Here is a 20,550-nt window from a genome sequence, read left to right as displayed (position 1 = left end):
CCCGATACGCCGACGAGGACTCAGTGAGAAACTACTCCGACGCTATTTCGGACCGTACAAGATCATCCGACGTATGGGCGCACTGGACTATGAGGTCGTGCCAGATGGCATTTCGCTGTCACAGCGGCGCCGCTCACGACCTGAAATTGTCCACGTTGTGCGACTCAAGCCGTACCACCAGCGTTGACGAACTTTGGGACTTCGCGTAACTTTCTTTTGGACTTTGTTTCTTTTCGTTGTTTTGTTACTTACGTTTAATAAGTGTCCTTTTGTGTTTCGCTCTTATTGTAGCATCGGGACGATGCTTTTTAAGAGGGGGGTATTGACACGTGTACTTATATTTATCGGGCGACCACGTTTCGCCGCCGAACAAATCTTATCGCACAGCACGGGACGCGCTTGCATGTATCCGAAGTTTCTGGAAAGTTATCGATGCTTCTATGCGTAGTCTGTTGTCGCCGAACCTTGTGTTATCTGATTTATTCGCCTGACGCGAATGGTGTAGAAATTTGTGGAAGGCACGCGGGTCCGAACGATTAGTCTGGAACATTCGACGACTGCTGTATAAAAGCCGACGCGCTTGACCCGCAGATCAGATTTTCGACGATCGCCGACTGTGTTCGCCGCTATCGTTGTGCTTTAAGTGTACCCTGTTTTGTGGGCACAGGTTCGCCCAATAAAAGCTAGTTTGTCTTTCACAGTACTGCTACTGTGTTCTTTAACGTCACTACCACGTGACAATAGGATCAGCACTCTACACCTAAAGCTTTCGTCGGCCTCCAAAGAAAGTATGTTCTGGGCAGGGATGCGATTTCGACAACCGTACGGCTGGCCTTTTCCTGCATCGCTTTCCACGCTGAAAGCTCGAAACGCCCATCAAGTCGAATGGCGGGGCATTTGAATATATAGCTCCAAAGGAAGAACAACAAAACAAATTTCGCGCCTTCAAAAACAAAATGACGTCACTTCTGCTCTTAACGGACATGGCGTCACGTTATTTTTTCTTCCGCCGGAAGTGTTCCCACCACATACAGATGGCGCTAAGCCCCATGAACCGGCGATGGACCGCCATGTTTTGAACGTATGGGCTCCTATGGAAGCTTCGCTACCAGGTACATTTACCTTGCTGTGCACAAGGAAGCTTGACCAGCGGTATAATTCAGTGCTACACGAATACTGAGGCAGAACAAGTGGATCGCCGAACATGATCACGCGCTTCAACACGGTAGAAAATGGCATAGTTTCACTATGTGCGCAGGTGACCGTAGAACCGTGAAAACTAGCTGACGAAGCGAAAGTACATCTCAGTTGCTTCGGTGCGAAGTAAAACAAAAAACACGCAGACATTCTGTTTGTACGTGTGTTTTATTATTTCTCTAAACCCCAATTTGTTAATTCAAGAAAGAGATCAAACACATGACAGGTGTTGTCTTGAATAATTTTCAAAGTCACATGTCACCGCGAGCGACGTCAAACTGCGCACATCAGTACGTAGGCACAGGTACACGAGCACGCCATCCTCCAGCTCAGAGTGGAGTGGCCGCGAGGAGAAGGAAAAACGGCGTACGGTTTGAAATTTCAAATCTTTCCGCGGCACGTAGCGATGTAATACTTTTCAGACACGATCGTTATTGCGCAATGCGTGCTATGCGCTTGTCAGTTCAAAATGGCCAGAACTGGTAAGGAGCCCTTTAACGGACTTTTATCCTCCCACCTGCGTGTCCTTTTTCTAAATAAGAGATGAATCTGTGCCACGCGCGTGCCTCGCACAAAATGAACTAAACCATTATCGCGCGAGGTTGGTTGGCTCACTTTCATTTGAGTCGCCCTCATGCATTAAAAATGCAAATATACAATATAATATACAAATGCGAAGATACAGCTTGATAAAGAGCAACAAGTGTCAATGGAAACAGAGTTCACTGCACCTATGCACTAAACCTCGCAGCAAGATATTTAAATATACGTATAAGTCTCCAATAAATCTGTATGTCTAAGAAAAAGTAACTGTATATAATGCGTCAAACAAAGCAAATAAACATCTTGCGCAACAACAGATTCACAGAACACAGCCCCCCACTCCCTCCACTCCCCTGATGTATCGCGCGCGACAGGAGGCGGTGCGCTTCCACCCCACTTTTCTCCCTTGCGCACACAAGACTGAGCCACCATCGTCAGCTCATCCATGCCCCACTCCAAAGGAGTGGGGCATGGATGCATGGAGGCATGCATCCATGCATCCATGCATCCATGCATCCAGGCATGATGCATGATGCATACAGGCATGCATCCATGCATCCAGGCATGATGCATGGAGGCATGGAGTGGGGCACCCTTGGACTTTATACGGAATATGCGGGCGACGTAGACGGCAAGAATGCGCCTAGAGTGCCCATATAATTGCTATCGCAATAATATAATAAGAGTATCCGGCAAATGAAGCAACCCGTGGCCATTACTTTCCGCAAAAGAAGTAATAAAATTGAACTTTCACCATATGAGAATTTGTTGCACCGTAACGTCTTTTTTTTTCTACTGTGGTGCGGGACACAGAAATGAAGAAAACGCAAGAAAAGCATATAGGCCATAACCGAATGCCTACTTTGGGTAACTAATGTGGCAACTGAAGGAATATCGAAGAAAAGGTGAGATGCTTAGCCCACAGAGACCCATAGACATTTTTCTCGGTATTCTACACCAGGGAGACAAAATTTTGCCGAAAGGTTGCGCTCAAGCGAACGAGATGCAATCCGTTGAGTCCCCGCACTGATGGCGGCGAGCGACCATTTTTTTCTTTTTCTCGTCTGCTAGCCAGAAAACGTCCGAAACTATGCCAGGCGAAAATCCACTCGGCCAGAGAAAAACGAGCACGTATCGAAGTGCGCCGCGCGGTGGTCGGGGCAACACAGAAAGATGCATGCGCTCTGGCTGGTTCCGGCCGCCCGCGTGTAGCGAACACTCACACATAAAAAAAGAAGAGGCTCAATGTGTCCTCGCGAGTAAAAGTAAAAGCAGAAAATAAATAAGACCGTAGTTACCTTTGCTGGCTGTAGTGTCTTGACGTGGATGCTTTGACGCAGGTGAAAAAATAGGTTGATAGTCTTTTCTGTGACATAACTGCACGAAAGAACCAGCAAAACGCTTCGTCTCATCGGACCTCACTGCGTGCTTTGTCTGCTTGTCTGATAGTGTGTTCATTTGGCTTGTCTCGTTGTATGATCCTATGTACGACTTTAGGAAAGTCAATGTACCTTTAGCGTCAAAGGTTTATAAAAACTTTAAAGCCACAATGTTCCCGAGTTGAAAATCTAAAGCATGACTTTGGAAATGTCAATGCACCTTTTGCATCAAAACTCTGTGAGAACTTAATATCCATAAAGTTTCAGAATTGAAATCCATGCGCTCCGTAGATTCCGCGGCGTCCGCGTGATGCTGCGACAAGCTCGCTCGGCAGGAAAACGCCCTTGAATCTTCGTGCTCGTATGGGGCTATCTGCGTTATGGGACTCCCGGTGCATGGGCGTTGCCGCGAAATCCACCCCGATTTCACAATGTTCGCGCTGAAAAGTATTTTCGAGCGTGACAAAGACATTCTAGACAAAATCCAGCGTTATTTCCGGCGCCGGGGGTTGTTTTGGTCGGCAGCGAACGACAACACGGAAACATCTCGGGGGAGGGGGGGGGGGGGGTCTGAATATGCCCATGCCAGTGTCCCTTGTAAGATCTTTCAAGTCAGTTATTCTCACCCGGTCACCTTTTCCGAAGCTAATTATTTTTTCACATCGCGTCAGCATGGTTTCAGGAGGAAATTATCCTTGGGAAATGCTATTAACTTCATTTACTAATGAACTATTAGTAGCTCTAGACATGGGATTTTATATTGATTGTGTATTACATTTTCATAAAGCTTTTGATCTTGTCTGTCATGAACTACTTTATCTTAAGCTGAGTAAAGCAAATCTCAACTCTAACATTCTTGCTTGGATTAAAAACTTTTTGTTAAACCTGCAGAAATTTGTAACTGCTAATGGCTACCATTGTTCTCTCTGTCTTGTCCTTTCAGGAGGGCCCCAAGGCCCTGCCATTGGGCCCCTTCTTTTACTAATTTTTCTTACCTGATCGCATTAACTTTTCTAGAAGGCTTTTTTGGCAGACGACTGTGTTGTATATCGCGTGAGTTCCTCTGATATTGACGCATCACTACTACAGACTGGCCCAAACAATATTTCTAATTCGCGTAACTCATAGAAAATGAAACTCAACTTGACAAAGTGCAAACTATTGAAGATTTCTCGGAAATTTTCCACTAACGCATGTAAGTAGAACATAAATTGTTTCCCTCTCGAACAATTGACTGCTTACAAATACTTAGGGATCCACACTAACTCTAACCTGTTTTGGCCAACACGCTATATTGCCAGTGATGCTAATGGGGTATACTTGCACCGTAACTTTTTTCAATGGCCCCTGTAAAATGTTATAAAAACTTTTGTTCATTCCAAACTAGAATATGTATCAGCAGTGTGGGATCCATTTGCTGAAAAGTCTTATGGTCGCCTTGAAGCTGTACAGTTCGTAGCACAGGCTTCATTTTTTCCAAGTACTCCCGTCTTTCCAGTGTTTCATCTGTGAAAACGGCGATACGGCTTCCGTCCCTTTTCTTGCGCAGGAAAGTAGCACGTCCCGCCTTATTGCATAAGATTTACTACGGTAAGCCCCACCTTAAGCAAGAATTACTTTCCCAGCCCTCGTTGTCCCACTAACCAACACTTTCATTCTTCCATTCCTCAGACTTGTAATGACTGGAATCACTTGCCCACCTCCATTGCATTTATTACGGATCCAATTCACTTTAAAAGTGTGCTTAAATATGTTACCTGATATTCGCCCGTTGCTTTTTATAGTTATTGTTATCACTCTTTTTTTCAACGCCCTATGGGCCATGAAGGTATCCAAACAAACAAACAAACAAACAAGCAAACAAACAAACAGACAAACAAACAAACAAACAAATAAATAAATAAATAAATAAATAAATAAATAAATCAACTGCCGCGTTATTGCATAGAGAGCAGACAACAGCAGACGCAGCGAGCAGCAACCCTGGCCAGCTCTGGCGCACTCCTCAATTGCGCATGTGCGGCGAGCAGTGAAATCACGTGTCCTTTCTTTCACCTGCGCCGTACTATAGTACGTTATCGTTTAGCACAGTTAACGGACGTAAGCCAGCCCACATATCTCCCTACGAGACCACGCAGTGCCGCCATCTTTTTTGTTCACTTTACGGACGTTAGCCATCCACGCATACGGCTCATTTATACAGTTGCGTCAGGTAAACAGCTTCGCTGTAAAAGAGGTAGATTGTCTATCACAAAAACGGCGTCTGAAAAATCATCATTTCTCGGCACAAGTTGCGTATGAATGGATACTACGGTGCATGGCGCACGCGTCACTGTCCTCAAATCTCACTTGTTTATTTAAAAATGATTTCTTATTTCTGTGTTTTTTATGCCAACAAAGTGCACGTCATACACCGTGTATTTCAAATTTCAAGCTTTTCACTTATATTATTGAGTAGAAAATTTGTGCTTGTACTTGTCTCGTCTCCTGTCTTCATTCCTTAGTTTGTACACAAACCCTGCCATCAAACAATGCAACCAACTCGGCCAGAGCAGTACCCTAAAATGAATAAATTTATTTCACAAAGCTTTTTGCTGAGCTAGTTGCTTCTTTCAGAAGGACACCGACAAATTCGAACATCATACCAGGGCGCTTGTTGTGTTGAGCTTTGTACGTCTTCTTATATTAGTGGCAGACGCATCGAGTGACACTTTTCTTCCTTGCGCTGCGCTTCCGGTTCGCCTCCTGAGACGACCGGGGACGAAATTCAAAATAAATATAAAAAAGACTGAAAAAAATATTAGAGTGCAAAATTCATGGGCTTCATTATTGAAATGATATCAGAGGATAAGTTTAGTTACACGCTGAGTTACTGAAGTGTCTGGAATAATGAGGATTAATTAGAAATCACTGATTACCTCGCACAAAGCACATAATCGTAGGCTTTAGAGACCCGCCATGTGAGCACGACTTTGGCGAAATTCCTGGAAAGCAGGAAGTAGGAAGCGGTAGCAATGGCGTAAGTAATAACCTCACACACAAGAAGGTGGCACGATATTCAACCGGATAATTAATCGAAAACAGTTCCGTGGCATAGACTGATCATCTGGCTAGCAGAGCAGATGTGACATCACTCTCTCCTCTCTCACTCCTCCGCTCCCGGCGATCGCCTGCTTGTTCGCAACACCTGCACACACGCTCTCGGTACATGCTCTGATGTCATCACTGGAGAGGGCACGTGAGGTGCGCTCCCTGAGCCGCTCGCTAGGGGGCAACGCCCCACCAGGTTGTGCACGCTGCGCTTCCTCCTCGCCCTCTCTCGCTCCTCGCCTGCATATCGTGCCAGGGGAAAGATGTGCGCTCGCGTAACCTAAAGAGCGCCAACGCCGAAGTGCGAGTACCATTAAGATATACCTAAGTCAAAGATTAGGGTCGCCAATCATTCTTTAACTAGCTTCAATTTTTCTTTGGGCTCAGTTAAACCATTTGTTGGAATCTAAGAAGAAAAAAAATCCGTACCTTGTCGCCATCTGGGGAAGTGACTGTGCTGGTTTTGCGGTCTGTAACGCAGTCCTGGCCCACGAAGTATCGGTAAGGCGTGTCGTAGTCAACTTCGAGAATTGTAGAGAACTTGTTCGGGAAGAAAATGTCAAGCACCATGATCGAGAGCCCACAGAATGCCGCGACTGACCCTGCACGAAAAACAAGATATGAAAGGGAAGATGTAACATGCTTTTGTTATAAATAATTTCGTTGACATTTAGTGGCAGCGAACATCCTGTGTGAATTTGTCTGCTGGCGCGCGTGGGATAGCTGTGTGTGAGCGATGCTAATAAGAATGGCCAATTGCGATAGCTGCTTCACTTCTGTTTCTCGCTACGCCACCCTGTGTGCGAACTTACAGTATGCAATACAGGAAGAAGGACCGGAAGCCTCAAACACTTGGACCAGGGGATTTGTCTTCCTCAGTTAAAACGCTGTTTTCTCTTGTTCGCCTACAGTTGATGAATGCTCATGTGCATGTATAATTTCTTCACTGTGTCCTTTGTACAACCTTCGTAGGAAAAGGGTACACTTTAATAGCGCACAGAATGGAATTGCGTCAATTGCTTAGGGCACCTCAATTTAATATGTCCTGGCACGAGGCGACTGTAAACCGTGCTTATCCTGAACGCTCTTAGCTACAACACTTATTCACCAACTGCCGTTAGGTCGAGGCGTTGCCTTGACATTGATGCGTTCTTTCCGTTTGTTGAACATCTTGAAGGGACAGCACAATACGACGAAGACAGAAGGCAGCAACACACAGGACAGCACTGTCCTGTCTGTTCCTGCCTTCTGTTTTCATCATATTGCGCTGCCCCTTCAAGTTGTTCCACCAGTACCAATTCGCCCAAATGTCGATCCTTCTACAGTATATTTCTGTCGGTATAAGAACGCGCCCTCTATGCGTTAGTTCCAAATTCAACGCCAGCAGACGATGCCGCGTGACATCGTCTGCTGGCGCTGTACGCGGAACTGTACGTGGAGCAGACAGAGCGCGCGCTCCGTCTGCTCCTTGTGTAGACTCTGGTACTGCAGCTCCCCATCCACCACTGGGATCCCGCGGTTGTGCAAAATTCATCCGGCCTATTTGCGGCGAACAGCAGCTGTCAGCTAGAAATCGGCGAAGATCCCAGTCTTTCGTCAAGCAAGCGAAAAACAAAAGATAGCCGACCTCTGTTCGAACTTGATTAAAATGGCAAAATAGGCGACTTGGTGTGCATTTGTAGTTAGGATAAGCGCAAACGGGCAAAGACCATAGAGGAAAGCACTCGTAGTATGTTGCCTTTGTCAGTTCCCGCTTTCCCCAACAATCGGATCAAACGTTCACGCAGTTTGAAGGCGAACATCCTGTCCACTGTGCCAGGGCCACGTTGTGTTTAATTTATTTCCTTAATAAAATGACAAAGGACAGCACAAGGTACACAAAGCGGAAAAGCCTTATTTCACGATGAATGCCAACGATAGCGTGATCAGTACTGGAGCAGTGTAATGAAGGACCTTACTGCCATCGCTCAAGCGCGTGATCTGATGCCGGGCTTTTCTGACTTCCCTCTGCGCACGCTGTGCTGTCGAGCTGCGCCTAGCGCATCTGCGTGAATCAAACGGAAATGTCGCAATATATGATTCAGCTGCAATTCTGCACACAACCTATAAATTTCGGAGTATTTTTGTCCCCCACTGAAAACAGACACATACGCAGTGACCAAAATTGGCGTCAAAGAGATTCACTGATGAGTGCGTCATACCCACTCACACATACCCAGTGATCGAAGTTGGCCTTAAAGAGTTTCGTTGAACAGCGGCACACACAACCAGTGATCCAATTCGGAACCACGGTTCGTTTCGAACCCGGTTCCTTCAGCACTGCAGCCCGATACTGTCCCCCACTAGCATACTAGCCCCATAAACCTAAGTTGGCGGGAAAACAGTGAACGACACAGACACACAGACAAACAGACAGACAGACAGACAGACAGACAGAGAGAGAGAGAGACAGAGATAGATAGATAGATAGATAGATAGATAGATAGATAGATAGATAGATAGATAGATAGATAGATAGATAGATAGATAGATAGATAGATAGATAGATAGATAGATAGATAGATAGATAGATAGATAGATAGATAGATAGATAGATAGATAGATAGATAGATAGACTGGCACGCCGCACTAAATACTCTGATGTACATAAAAATATTATTCTCTAGCGCCAGCAGAGTACAGTGCTCCTTTCATTTAAATTAGAACTTGACCATAGCTTGCTGAAATAATAAATAAGAACATACCGACGTCCATCTGCTAGATGGTAAAGCGTTTTTGCCATCTTCAGTGGTATGAAACTGTACACAGTCATCATTCGACTGTGTATGCTAATGGTAATAATACGAAAAAAATATTTAATTCTACAGGTATATAGCGGCACATCGTTGTTCAGCGTTTTTCCGCAATGTCTTACAAATCATAGCACGTGGAGAAGCACCTATGGATGCCGGCTTACGACACAGTTAGTCCACCAAGGAATGCTTCTGCAGCCTCGACAATCGTCCGGCGTAGAGTCAGATGCAATACGTAAATATCGTTGAGTTTCTTACAAAATAGTCACTCTTGCCGCAAGAACACAAGTGGGAAGGGTTGAATAAGAAATGAATGTTTACCATTACCTAACATAAATATGCATATAAATCACGGCGGAATTATTTTTATTTCCTTAAATAGTCTTTTATTATATCAGGTTGGTTCGATATACTCGGCGAGGGTTCTTTTTCGACTTAAGAGGAGCTACAGCCTAAAAGGTTCCACTACGACGACATAGGTGTTTCATAGTTACGCTTCCATGGTTCGAAATTCTGTTTGTTTGCACGTGTTTTCCCAACATACCAAGCAGAGTGGAATAAGAGTCCGCTACCATACGCTGCAACTCATCATCAGCCTATTTTTATGCCCACTGCAGGACGAGGGCCCCTCCCGGCCATGTCCGTCTTTTCCCTGTCCTGCGCTAGCTGGCTTCAACTTGCGCCTGCAAATTTTCCATTTCCATCAGCCCACCTAGTGTTCCGCCGTCCTCGACTGCGCTTCCCTACGTTTTACAGCAAATATGTACCTCAGTGGTCACGCCAGTTATCTGCCCTACGCACTGAATGGTCTGCCCAGCTCCATTTTTCTTCTGTTACTGTCAACTAGATATTGGATATCTGCGTTTTCTCTCTGATCCACACCCCTCTCTACCCGTCTTTGAATGCCGCGCTTGACATATTTCGTTCATTGGCTCCTCACGCGGCGGTTCACTTGTTCTAGAGCTTCTTTGTTAAGCTCCCAGTTTCTGCCCCTCATGTTAGCACTGCTAGAATGCAATTATTATGCAGTTTTCTTTTCAGCGCAAGTGGTAAGCTCCCTGTCAGGATTTGGTAAGGCCTGCCTTATGCGCTATAACCAATTTTTATGCTTCTATAAATTCCTTTTAAAGATCAAGGTGCGCTGTGAGCGATCGGCCTAGTACTACTACACAGACTCTGGAGGCTTACTGGCGATCATGAACTATTGTTCCCTTGCCAGCCCAATAAACATTACTTTACTGTTCAGCATATTAATCTTCAGCTCCGCTCTTATATCTTCATGGTTTACGTCCTCAAGCATTGGTTTCCTTTTATGCCAAGTGTTGCTGAACAGGGCAATGTCATCTGTAAACCGAAGGTTGCTGAGGTATTCGCCGTTGACCCTCACTCCTAAGCCTTCCTATGCAGTGAATGGCTTTCGAGAAATTGTGTCTTATTTTCTGACTCCTTTCTTGATAGTCATTTTTTCCTTTAGTTGTTGATATAGGGTAGCTGTAGAGTCATTGTTGATAGTTACGAAGATATTCCCGGGTACCTCCTGTACTCCTCGATAATGTAATGCCTCCATGACTGCTCGTATTTCTAATGAGCAAAACGCCTTTTCATAATGTATGCAAGTCATATAGAGAGGTTTATTCTACTCCGCAGACTTCTCAATTACTTGACTGATGACACGGACGTGATCCATTGGAAAATATCCCTTCTTGAAGCCAGCCTGTTCTCTTGCTTGTTATAAACCAAGTGTTCTCCTGATTCTATTGGAAGTTATCTTGGTGAATATTTTATACAATACTGACAGCAATTCAAGGGGAAACTTCTAGCGCGCGCAATACACAAGAACGCAGAGAGGGTGGACACGCGAGCGCTTGTCACAGCTGTTTATTTCTGGAAAGAGACAGAACAAAAAACCGTCAGCTATCTGCACTGGGCCTGGGCAAAACGAGTCAGCAATTTTTACATAAACAGATTAGAACGGTTCAAGCAGTATTCGAGAATGCAAATCTTTTGTCAGGAATAGCAACCGATGGTTGTCTGATGCATTTTTCAGCACACCTTACATGAAACGGTTCTGTAATTTCAGGTATTAGTTTATTTACTTCTGAAAACAAAATATCAATGTCAAAAATTACCGGTTGACAATGAGATAGGTTGCAGTGGTTAGACAAGCGCGAATGGTTCTCTTTTCCGAAAGAATGTTGATCTTTTAGCTGAAGCTCTTGGGCCAGTTGGTGCATCATGAACTTGAAAAAGGGGGTACCAGCGAAACATAAAGGACGCACACACCAGGAAAAAGCATTAGACACAGACGGACACTGCGTCCGTCCATGTCTAACGCCTTTTTCGTGTGTACGCATCCCCCCATTTTCAAGTGCATGTTGATGTTCTTTTATATGAGTGTTAATGCATCGACCGGTTTGTCCTATGTACATGTTGCCACATGATAACGAAATCCGGTACACAATACGTATTTTGCATTTTGTAAATTTTTGATCTTGTCTAAAACCGCAGCTGCATTTTCTTTTTGTAATATGAAACTCTTTTGAAACAGCGTGCCACACTTTTGGGGTCTTGTTAGGAGCCCTGAAAACATCCTCAGCGCCATACCGGCGGGCAACATTCTTTAGCCCATGCGAAAAATAGTCTAAAAGGCCTTGCGGTTGCACATAAGGTGCAACCGCAAGGCCTTTTCTCTCCGTGCTATGCATGTTCCTTGAATCTATTGTTTGTAAACCTTTTACTATCTTACTTGCTTTCTCTACCGCTTTGCAAATGAATGTGTTCCGGGAATCCCACTGGAGCTAGCCTTGTACCTGCTTTGGAAAGCATCCATTCGTTGGGTGGCAACAGGATTTTACCAAAGCCACCCGAAGGCACGACACTGCTATTCTGCTTTTTGCAATCTTTGAATGTCCTTATTCGTGCTGTAATATGGGCATTTTCGATATTTCCGAGGTGATCGTGTGTCCAACTTCGTTGCGTCCTTGTCTATTGCGCGCACTACATATTTCACCACGAATACTTGCCAACTCGCCTAGTTAGTTCTGGTGACAGCAAGCTCAAGGGTCTATTTTTTCCCATCTCGTTAACATAGCTTTTCTTATGTATTAGCATTTTCGGAGCTCTATAGGACACTCCAAGTCGAGAGTAATCACCTGTAAATGAGAGAAAACTTTTCAAGCCCAATATCTACTCCATCTTTGATTATATTAGAATATCCACAGCAATCTGGAACCCTTACCCTGTAAGACTTTCTACTGCCCTTGACTCAGTCCAGAAGTACGCTGCTTGTTTAATATTTTATCAAATTACTCTCGTCATGCCAGTGTTTCACAATTTTTGTCCACGCTCACCTTTCCTCGGATCGCCAATGCTCTCGCCTTTCATTGTTCCACAAATTCTGACATTGTAATCATGTTCTGAAAGATGTTTCTTTTTCTCCTGCAATGTATGTATCACATTTATTTATTGATTTAGTACATGCTGCAGAGCACATTGTGGTCTTTGATGGGAGGGGTCGACATACTTAACTGCAAGACTAGACATAGAAATACAAAGATACATAGGTATATGCATATACATACAGAAATAATAGAAACTTTTCTATGACATGTTGATCACAAAGCAATTCGTGAAAATATCAAAACAGAAAGCCCTAATCAATACGTTCTTCCGGGTAAATTATGGAAAGCAGAAGGGGGCGCAAACGCAACGCTATAAACTAGATGAATGCATGAGATTAGTCACAATAGGCAACTAAGCGTTGCGCACGAAGTGAAAGAGGAGAACTTGCCGCGATCATTCAACAGCAAAGAAAACAAATGTATGCACACTCCTTAGTGCAACGGAAATACTAATCTAAAAGAAACATACATATTTATAAAGACAGTCACATGTTGTACGGTGCGGCCAGAGAATTCCATTCGGAACTTAGAACGAAAGAAAGCTGAGCTAGTTGGTAAGGATTCAATATGCAAAAAAGAAGTGAGGCGTGCAAACAGGACACAAGAGTAGAGAAGTGGACAACACTTCTCCACTTGTCCACTTCTCTACTCTTGCGTCCTGTCCGCACGCCTCACTTCTTTTTTGCATAATGAATCCATTCGGAAGTAGTCCGTGGAAAGAAGGGAAACTTGTAGCTGTCTGTCCTAGCATAGATAGGTGCTGGTGTATCAAGACGATATGTATCGTGTATTCCTTGTGGAAAGGGGGCTTACATATAGTGAAGGGTCCAGAGCCAATTTGTGACAGTCTGGCACCCTCCTTACTTCCTTCCTCGTGCAGCGTGTTCGCAGAAAGGAAGACCCTCGTGGCCTGGAACGTTCGCGTGCGGGTACCGGCAGCCTCTGCAACAACCGGGTCGACCTCGAACACTGAATATGGGACTGCTCGCTGTGTTGCGTCCCCAGGCAAAGAGCCCTTGCTGCGCTGCCATCGGAATGTCGACCAACCTTCCTACAGACCTGGCCACTACCGAGACAAAGCAGTGCTGCGACTGCCAAAGTGTTCTGGCGGTCACTGTAGGAATTCCTGGATGCTCTTGACCCCATCAGACCCCATGATGGAGATAATTAGGTCTGCCCTATCACTGTTTCTCTTACCGTTTCAGACCCGCCACTTCCCAAACCAATTCACTGCGGCCCTTTAAGGGCAAAATGTGAATAAAGACGTGTCAACAAGAACAGAGACGTCAGCGACGCGCTGTCAGCATGGCTCTAAAACGACACAGTAATTAACCAATTAGACACATTCTCACGCTCCGCTCAAACTCAAAGACGATCCATTGCTAGCCATGTCAATGTATTAGACAATTACGCGAAGTAAGGTTCGCAATTGCATCGGCCGTAGAAATTGCAGCAAACATTCCTCTAATAATAAATTAATTTATACCCGCCGTGGTTGCTCAGTGGCTGTGGTGTTAGGCTCCTGATCACGAGGTCGCGGGATTGAATCCCGGCCACGGCGGCCGGATTTCGATGGGGGCGAAATGCGAAAAAAACCATGTACTTAGATTTAGGTGCACGTTAAAGAACCCCAGGTGGTCGAAATTTCAGGAGTGCTCCTCTACGGCGTGCCTCATAGTCAGAAAGTGGTTTTTGCACGTAAAACCACATAATTAAATTTTTGAAATCAATTTATGACCAATAAATTTCTATATTCGATAATATTGACATGTAATATTCTTAAAAATTGATATTTGACAAGCGTGTTGTCACTCGCGCTCAGGCGAACACGAGCTGATCTCACTCAACAAGTAACACGCAGCGCAAAATACATGAAGGACGCAAAGAAAGGACCGGGCGCGATACCTTTTCTCAGTAAGTTGCCTGATCAGTATCGACCGACTGGTCCGCGGCAAAGGGCTCCTGCAACAGATGTAACTCGATGTCTGCGAAACAAGCACTCGCTGCCACAACGCTGGCATAATGAAGTATGCTGACAGCGGGATGTAAACGCTTCGTATTGCCTCGCACTTCATCGTTACTCGGAAAGTTGAGATCACGCGATCTCAAAAACCATAGGCACATGGGCAAATAGTGCGCACGAAGCTACCAGCCATGTCAGCTCGTCCTGTGGCACTGCAGCCGCAGCAGATTAGCTCCAAGATGCGGTGGGTGGGCCGCGCGGAGAGCCGCGCGCAGTGACGGCCGGGCTACAGACGAGAAAACCATGGCCAGGTGGCGCTGCTGCGCCTCCTGGCAGCGCCCCAATGTGGGAACGCCAAGCAGCGCGGTCGCGTCGCTGCGTAGTCTCCGCTTTGTTTACATTGTGCCATCCACGCTTTTCTTCGCTGCTCGTTCTCACGGCGCTCCGTTTTCGACGGCGGCAGCTCGCCTGCTTGCGCAACAGCGATGCATAGATTGCCGTGCGGTTTCAAGAAGCTTGCCGACGCTGACAGCTATTTTCGTGGCGGCAACCTCACGATAGGGGAGCGTCTGCTTCCGAACGTATCCGGCGTTGAACGAATTGTGGACGGTGATGTGAGGGTGAAAGCCAAGCGCATGTCACAGGTGTCCGACAAGACCGTAGACGACATCGAGTTAGAGGTACGCACCATGTTCAGAAATTTAGCCACTTTTATTTCAATTACAACATAAGTCACACTGACAGCAGGAACTTCTGTTGTCATACTACTCGATGACTGCAGATCCATTGGGCAGCTTCTCGGTTCCGTCACTTCACAAAGGCATGTTCTGGAGTCTGTTTCACACGTGTGTTGCTGCTGCTCAAGAGCTGTGTCGCTGCAACACGAAAGCGCATGTCCCGGTGGTCCTGACTGCTGAGAAGACTGTTGTGATTGCCATTGGTCTGTTTGGCGCCGCTTCCATCTGCATCGCATATAAATGAAACAGTATGTGTGCCTATTTGTTGTGGGGATTAAATTACTCCCAATTATACGTTTGCAAAGGTAACGTTCCTGTGATTGTGTGCATATATTATTCTATAACAGTGGTACCACTGCAAGTTATGATACTTGCACACTTAGATACTTAGAAAGCATGGGCAAACAACAAACATAACGCGCACGTCTCGAGCGGCTGCTTTCCGATCTGCCGCTTCCCGACGCACGCGATGACCGCGGCTTGCATTAAATACGGTCTGCTACCACACAAAAGTAGCGCGCTGCCCCTTTCGTTACCTGCACAACTAGTAATTTAAGTTTCAGCGTTTGGAAAAGGGAAATAATTCTCTTGAGCTGGTCCATGCCGATCGCGAGGGAAGGCACAGTGCAATCAAATAAATTCGGGGGTTCTAAGTGCCAAAACCATGCCAAAACCGCAAAATCATTATGAGGCCTGCTTTAATGGGGAGTCTCACGAATAATTTTAACCTCTGGGGGTTCTTTACCGTGCACAAAAATCAAACACACGGTAACAAGGGTGTTCTTGCATTTTGCCCCTATCGAAATGCGGCCGCCGTGGCTGGGAATCGAGCACGCGTCGTAGGGCTTAGCGGCGCAACACGCATGAATTTACCGCTGACAAACGGCGGATGCCACCACAATTGAACAACTCGACACGACTAAACAAACGGCCGAGCACTAAAAACAGGCGTATGACTATTCCACTTTCAAGATATTACACGCGAATGCGAAAGTATGAGACTTACTTGACTCGGCGCACTGCAGTTATCCACGCTTGTCGTCTCTCCTTCTCGTACCACTTCCCAGGAAATCTGTAGAACTTCACGGGTGGCGTACGACCTTTCGAGTTTTCGAGGCTGCTGCGGCAAACAACAACACGGTATTGCGTGCCGCCTTTCCTGCCTGATGAGGTCGCACTCGGCCTCGCAAAAACCACGCGCACGAGCGCTCCCGCCGTACAGAACACGGGCGCGCGCTAGCGCAGCGACGACCCTCGAAACTTCCATCGGTCCGCTAGGGGAGCATTCGGCGCTGCTGCCGCGCAGGCAAACTTTAGGTTGCCTCGTCTATAGGGAACCCAAGCTCAAGTTTGGGCGCGCGACGACAGCACTCACTGCTGCTCTAGCGAGCGAGCCGCGCAAAACTGGGGATAGATGGAGCCCGCGCAGCCAGGCGCAACCAGTTTGCAGGCGGCCACTGCACGTGCGCGCCCGTGCTATTCAGTCGAGCCAAGGCAATGGGGCGTCGCGTCGCCAGCTGGGAATGTTGTCAAAAGGCTTCTTGCGCGAAGTTAAGTCTCCACTATGGCAAAAGCGGCCCCGCCGCAGGGAAAAGCGCGGTCCGAAGTATTGCGGTGTCGTGGGCTGCTGTGTCGTAACGAGCCCCTAATTCTCGTGACCTTCAGTACTAGTGCAGTTACTTCACTGAAGCAGTGCATTCTACAGCATGAATGTTTTTCTAACTCATTTGGGAAGAGGTCCGAGACATCTTGTTCTAAGCGTCTCTTTGGCTTTCCGCTTGGCTTGCCCCATTTCTAGGGCTGGCTGGTGCATGAATTTACTTCTTTATTGTTGACGTAAATGCACACCGCATCTGTGTGCTTGCACTGAGCCGTAATGCCAGCTTTGCAGGTGCATCTGCCTTCTCGAACGCAAGAATTCCGCTTTTCATGGCACGACCACTGCAGCTATGAAAGAAAAAATATAAGCGCGAGACAGTGAAGCTATTTGTCACTACTTTTCAAATGCAGCTGCCTTCCAAACATGCCTCTACAAATATTCAGCAACATGGCATGGTGCGCATTTCCAAAGCTAACTCCAAGTTTGCAGCTCTGCCACAATACTCCAGGCTGCCCTATAAAGCGAAAATAAAGGCAACATAATATGCTTACGTTTACTAATATAAACACTAGCACACTGTTTCGAGTGTGCGTTCACTAGCGTGCTAATTACGCGAGCGCATCACGCGCACGATACCATATCACGCCTTTAATTCTGCACCACTCACACTGAACCGCCTTCGCGCAGCAGGTTTTATGCACCTGTAAAGCCGATACTTTCCCAAAACTCGAGTGCAGGCATGACGCGACCGCCGAAATCAACGAGGTGATCAATTCAACCGGCTTCCCAGTGCTTAAATTTTAGCTGCCTCGCCGCCAAGTCAGTGGGTGATGCTCCAACGGGCGAAGCAAAAGTGTATTTTCGCAGGCTTTTCAGTGGGATGCCATGGCCGTAAAATTATTTTTTTTTTCGCACGCCGCAAACGTTCGTCCCCGACAGTAGACGACAGCAACTGTAAGGCTGCCATATCAAAACAACTAAAACATATGCTTCATATTCGACAAGGAAGAACATCGAGAGTACGCGACTTCATTTCGCAGTGTGTATAGACAATCAGTATTTTTAACATATCACAGAATGACACTCATCTCGAGGCACACGTCGTACACGATGTTGTCGCTCACTTGGGAAATACATTTTGCATTGAGCTGTGCATCGTTGCCGTTGATTGTCTGCTCCACAGAGTTTACGTGACTGACGAGCTTTTCTCCTTTTAACAAGTTGGCTTTCCTAAAATAGCTGGCCGATCTTTTTGAAGCCGCACTGAAGGCGATACATTGTGACGCGCCGCACGTGCAAAGCGAGGAGAGGGCCCTGCACGTGCACAAAAAGCGAGCGGCTGCAGCGCGGTGCAGCAGAAATGCGTAGTAGATATTCCCAGTTTCGACTTTTTTGCCACAGATGGCGCTACCCGTCAGGAGCAGTGGCGCCGCTCGCGGTGCTTGGGTAGCCTATAGAGGAAGAGGAGACGCGCACTTCATCACGTGACATTGGGCACGCGCGAAAACTTCGCACGCCCAGCTAACCATCATTCTCGCCTCTCTCTCGCGCGCGCAGCACACCGCGCGAGGGGAGTGATGGAATTTTATTGCACTTGTACTTATAATGTAACATCGCGGTGACGGCGAAACATCGCCTGGAGTGTCCATATAGATGTTATAGAAATAAAACCAAAGAACATTGAACGCTTTCTTGGAATATTGAAAGAATTCCTTAGCCAGAACATAAATATTGACACGTGTGGTTGTTTATCTTCATCGGGTGACCACGCTTTGCCGCCAGCAAATGTGATCGCACAGAGCAGGAGGCGCCTGCATGTATCGGAAGTTTCTCGAAAGCTATCTATGATTATATCCGCTGTCTGTAGTGACCGAACCTTGTGTAATCTGATTTCATGTATGGGCCACACGAATGATGTATAACTTTCTGGAACACACACGGACCCCAGCGATTTCTCTGGAACCTTTGACGACAAATGTATAAAAACCGACTCGCTTGACCTGCTGTTCACATTTTCTACCATCGCCGACCGTGTCCGCAGCTGTCGGCTTTCCTTGTGTAGCTTGTTGATGAAGGCAGTAGTTCGCCCAATAAAACGCTTGATTCGTCATTTCCCGTTTTCCTGCTTTCTTCACCGTCACTTCTACGTAACTATATCGACGGCTCTACATATGATGTAATGTGGAAGTTGCAAGTATGTTACCTAATCGTAAAAGCTGATCGCAGTCATCGCTACATCCGAAGAAACCTTTACTTCGTGCCTATAGCATTAAAAAAAATTGCCTTATCCGAGCAGAAAGAAGAACACCCAATGTATGGATGCGTGTCGCGTCGGCTCCGCAGATTTTGAATTATTCTCGGCGTACATTCGAAGAATTCACCGGCGTCTTATTATCGAGAACGAAGTGGAAGTCCCACAGACCACCCTGATATCATACTCAAGTGGGTGGATCGTTTATTTTCGGCCCATCGACCCCTTTTATATAAGGCCACGCCTACACGGCCGCTAAGCCTGACCCAATAAAGCTGGCGGCTTCAGCACCGCGAGGTCGCCTCTTTTCGGGTTAGAGCTGCAATATGACAGCGGTGAGCGTGGAAGGAGAGGATATAACGAGAGAACAGTATGAGGACGAAGCAGATTGGCGTGTGGGGAAGAGAGGAGAATGTGCCAATGAGCAGACAATATCTCAAGGAACCAAGAATCAGGCAGCGCGCTTCTCAAGTGAGAACGCATTCAGCAATAGGTGGAGCAAGGAACAGAAAGCAAGACAAATTATGGCGGCAAGCAGGATTCCCAGTTTGCCGAAGGCAGAGTACAAGATAATAGTGCGGCCACGCGACGGCTTCAATGTCGCCGACTATGGGATCAATCGCCTAGAATGCTGCGTCGACAACGCCACGGGAATCACCAGAAAGGAATCGGGAGATGACACGGTGTGTGCCAACTACAAACAGAACATTCTTGTGATCAGCACGCCATCGGTGGAGCGCGCCGAAAAATACACAACCATCACTCGACTGAGGATGGGAGACAAGGAGTTCGGAGCCAACGCGTACGAGTCGGCTCCGGAGGATACAGCTTAGGGAGTGATAAGAGGAGTAACGCACGAGGTGTCTCCTAGAGAAATAGCGGAGATGCTAGTAACACCGAGGAATTCGACGGCCCTCATAGCGGAAAGGATGGGGAACTCCACGAACGTCATCATCCTTTTCGATGGGCATCACGTGCCAAACTACGTGAGATACGGAAGGGCACTGGTCAAGTGCTCACTATACCGGAAGCAAATAGACGTGTGCTACCAGTGCGGATGCCTCGGACCCAGAGCCGATGTGTGCCCGAACCCGAACAGCAGGATATGCAGAGGCTGCGGCATGGAGAACCCGCCACAGGACCACGAGTGCGAAGCGAAGTGCCAGCTCTGCGGCAAAGACCACCCTACGGCGGATCGCCGATGTAATGCCAGATACAAGTTACTGTACTTGGATAAAGAGGCGCCGCTAGGAGCGAGCCATACGAGAGGAAGAAGAAGCGATCTACTAAGAAAGGGAAGCTGAGAGACAGTACAGGCCAGGACGGGAAGTCTGGAGACAATGGTCTGAGCATCGAACGAGGGACGGATCCGGACTGGAAGACTTTCCCAAGCTCTAGGCAAGGGAAAGGGGCCACTCGACGTCTAACAGCAGAACCAGATCGATATCGCGGTCCAGATCGAGATCCAGACCCAAGACCAGCAATACCGGATCTCCCGGATCACAGAGGGGAGGAGGATCTGGAAGCCTAAAAGGAAAGAGCAACGTCATCGGCACCGCAGGACCTTTACAGGTGAGCTGGGCGGACGCGGCTTCCG

General features: G+C 46.8%; 1 protein-coding gene across 3 annotated transcripts in view; it reads right to left on the bottom strand.

Annotated features, from left to right (window-relative positions):
* The window catches only part of LOC135912446 (dual oxidase maturation factor 2-like), a 513,017-nt gene that overhangs the window by 90,144 nt on the left and 402,323 nt on the right, over window positions 1–20,550 (bottom strand). Inside the window, exons 7-9 of one of the 3 annotated variants that reach the window (XR_011511602.1) lie at window positions 6,639–6,811; window positions 6,038–6,449; window positions 5,675–5,864 (exon numbers count right to left, since the gene is read on the bottom strand). Coding sequence is in view for 1 of the 3 variants with exons in the window: in XM_065444889.2 (XP_065300961.1) it covers window positions 6,639–6,811 (173 nt within the window). In the remaining 2 variants the exon portion in view is untranslated. Of the gene's footprint in view, window positions 1–5,674; window positions 5,865–6,037; window positions 6,450–6,638; window positions 6,812–20,550 lie in introns of those variants that run through there. The other 2 variants (XR_010567670.1, XM_065444889.2) reach the window with 2 other exon arrangements.

This window comes from Dermacentor albipictus, chromosome 1, assembly GCF_038994185.2.
Source record: "Dermacentor albipictus isolate Rhodes 1998 colony chromosome 1, USDA_Dalb.pri_finalv2, whole genome shotgun sequence".
In the NCBI taxonomy this organism is placed as follows: domain Eukaryota; kingdom Metazoa; phylum Arthropoda; class Arachnida; order Ixodida; family Ixodidae; genus Dermacentor; species Dermacentor albipictus.
The sequence above is the reverse complement of the archived record's forward strand: the minus strand, read 5'-3'. Positions and strand labels throughout refer to the sequence as shown.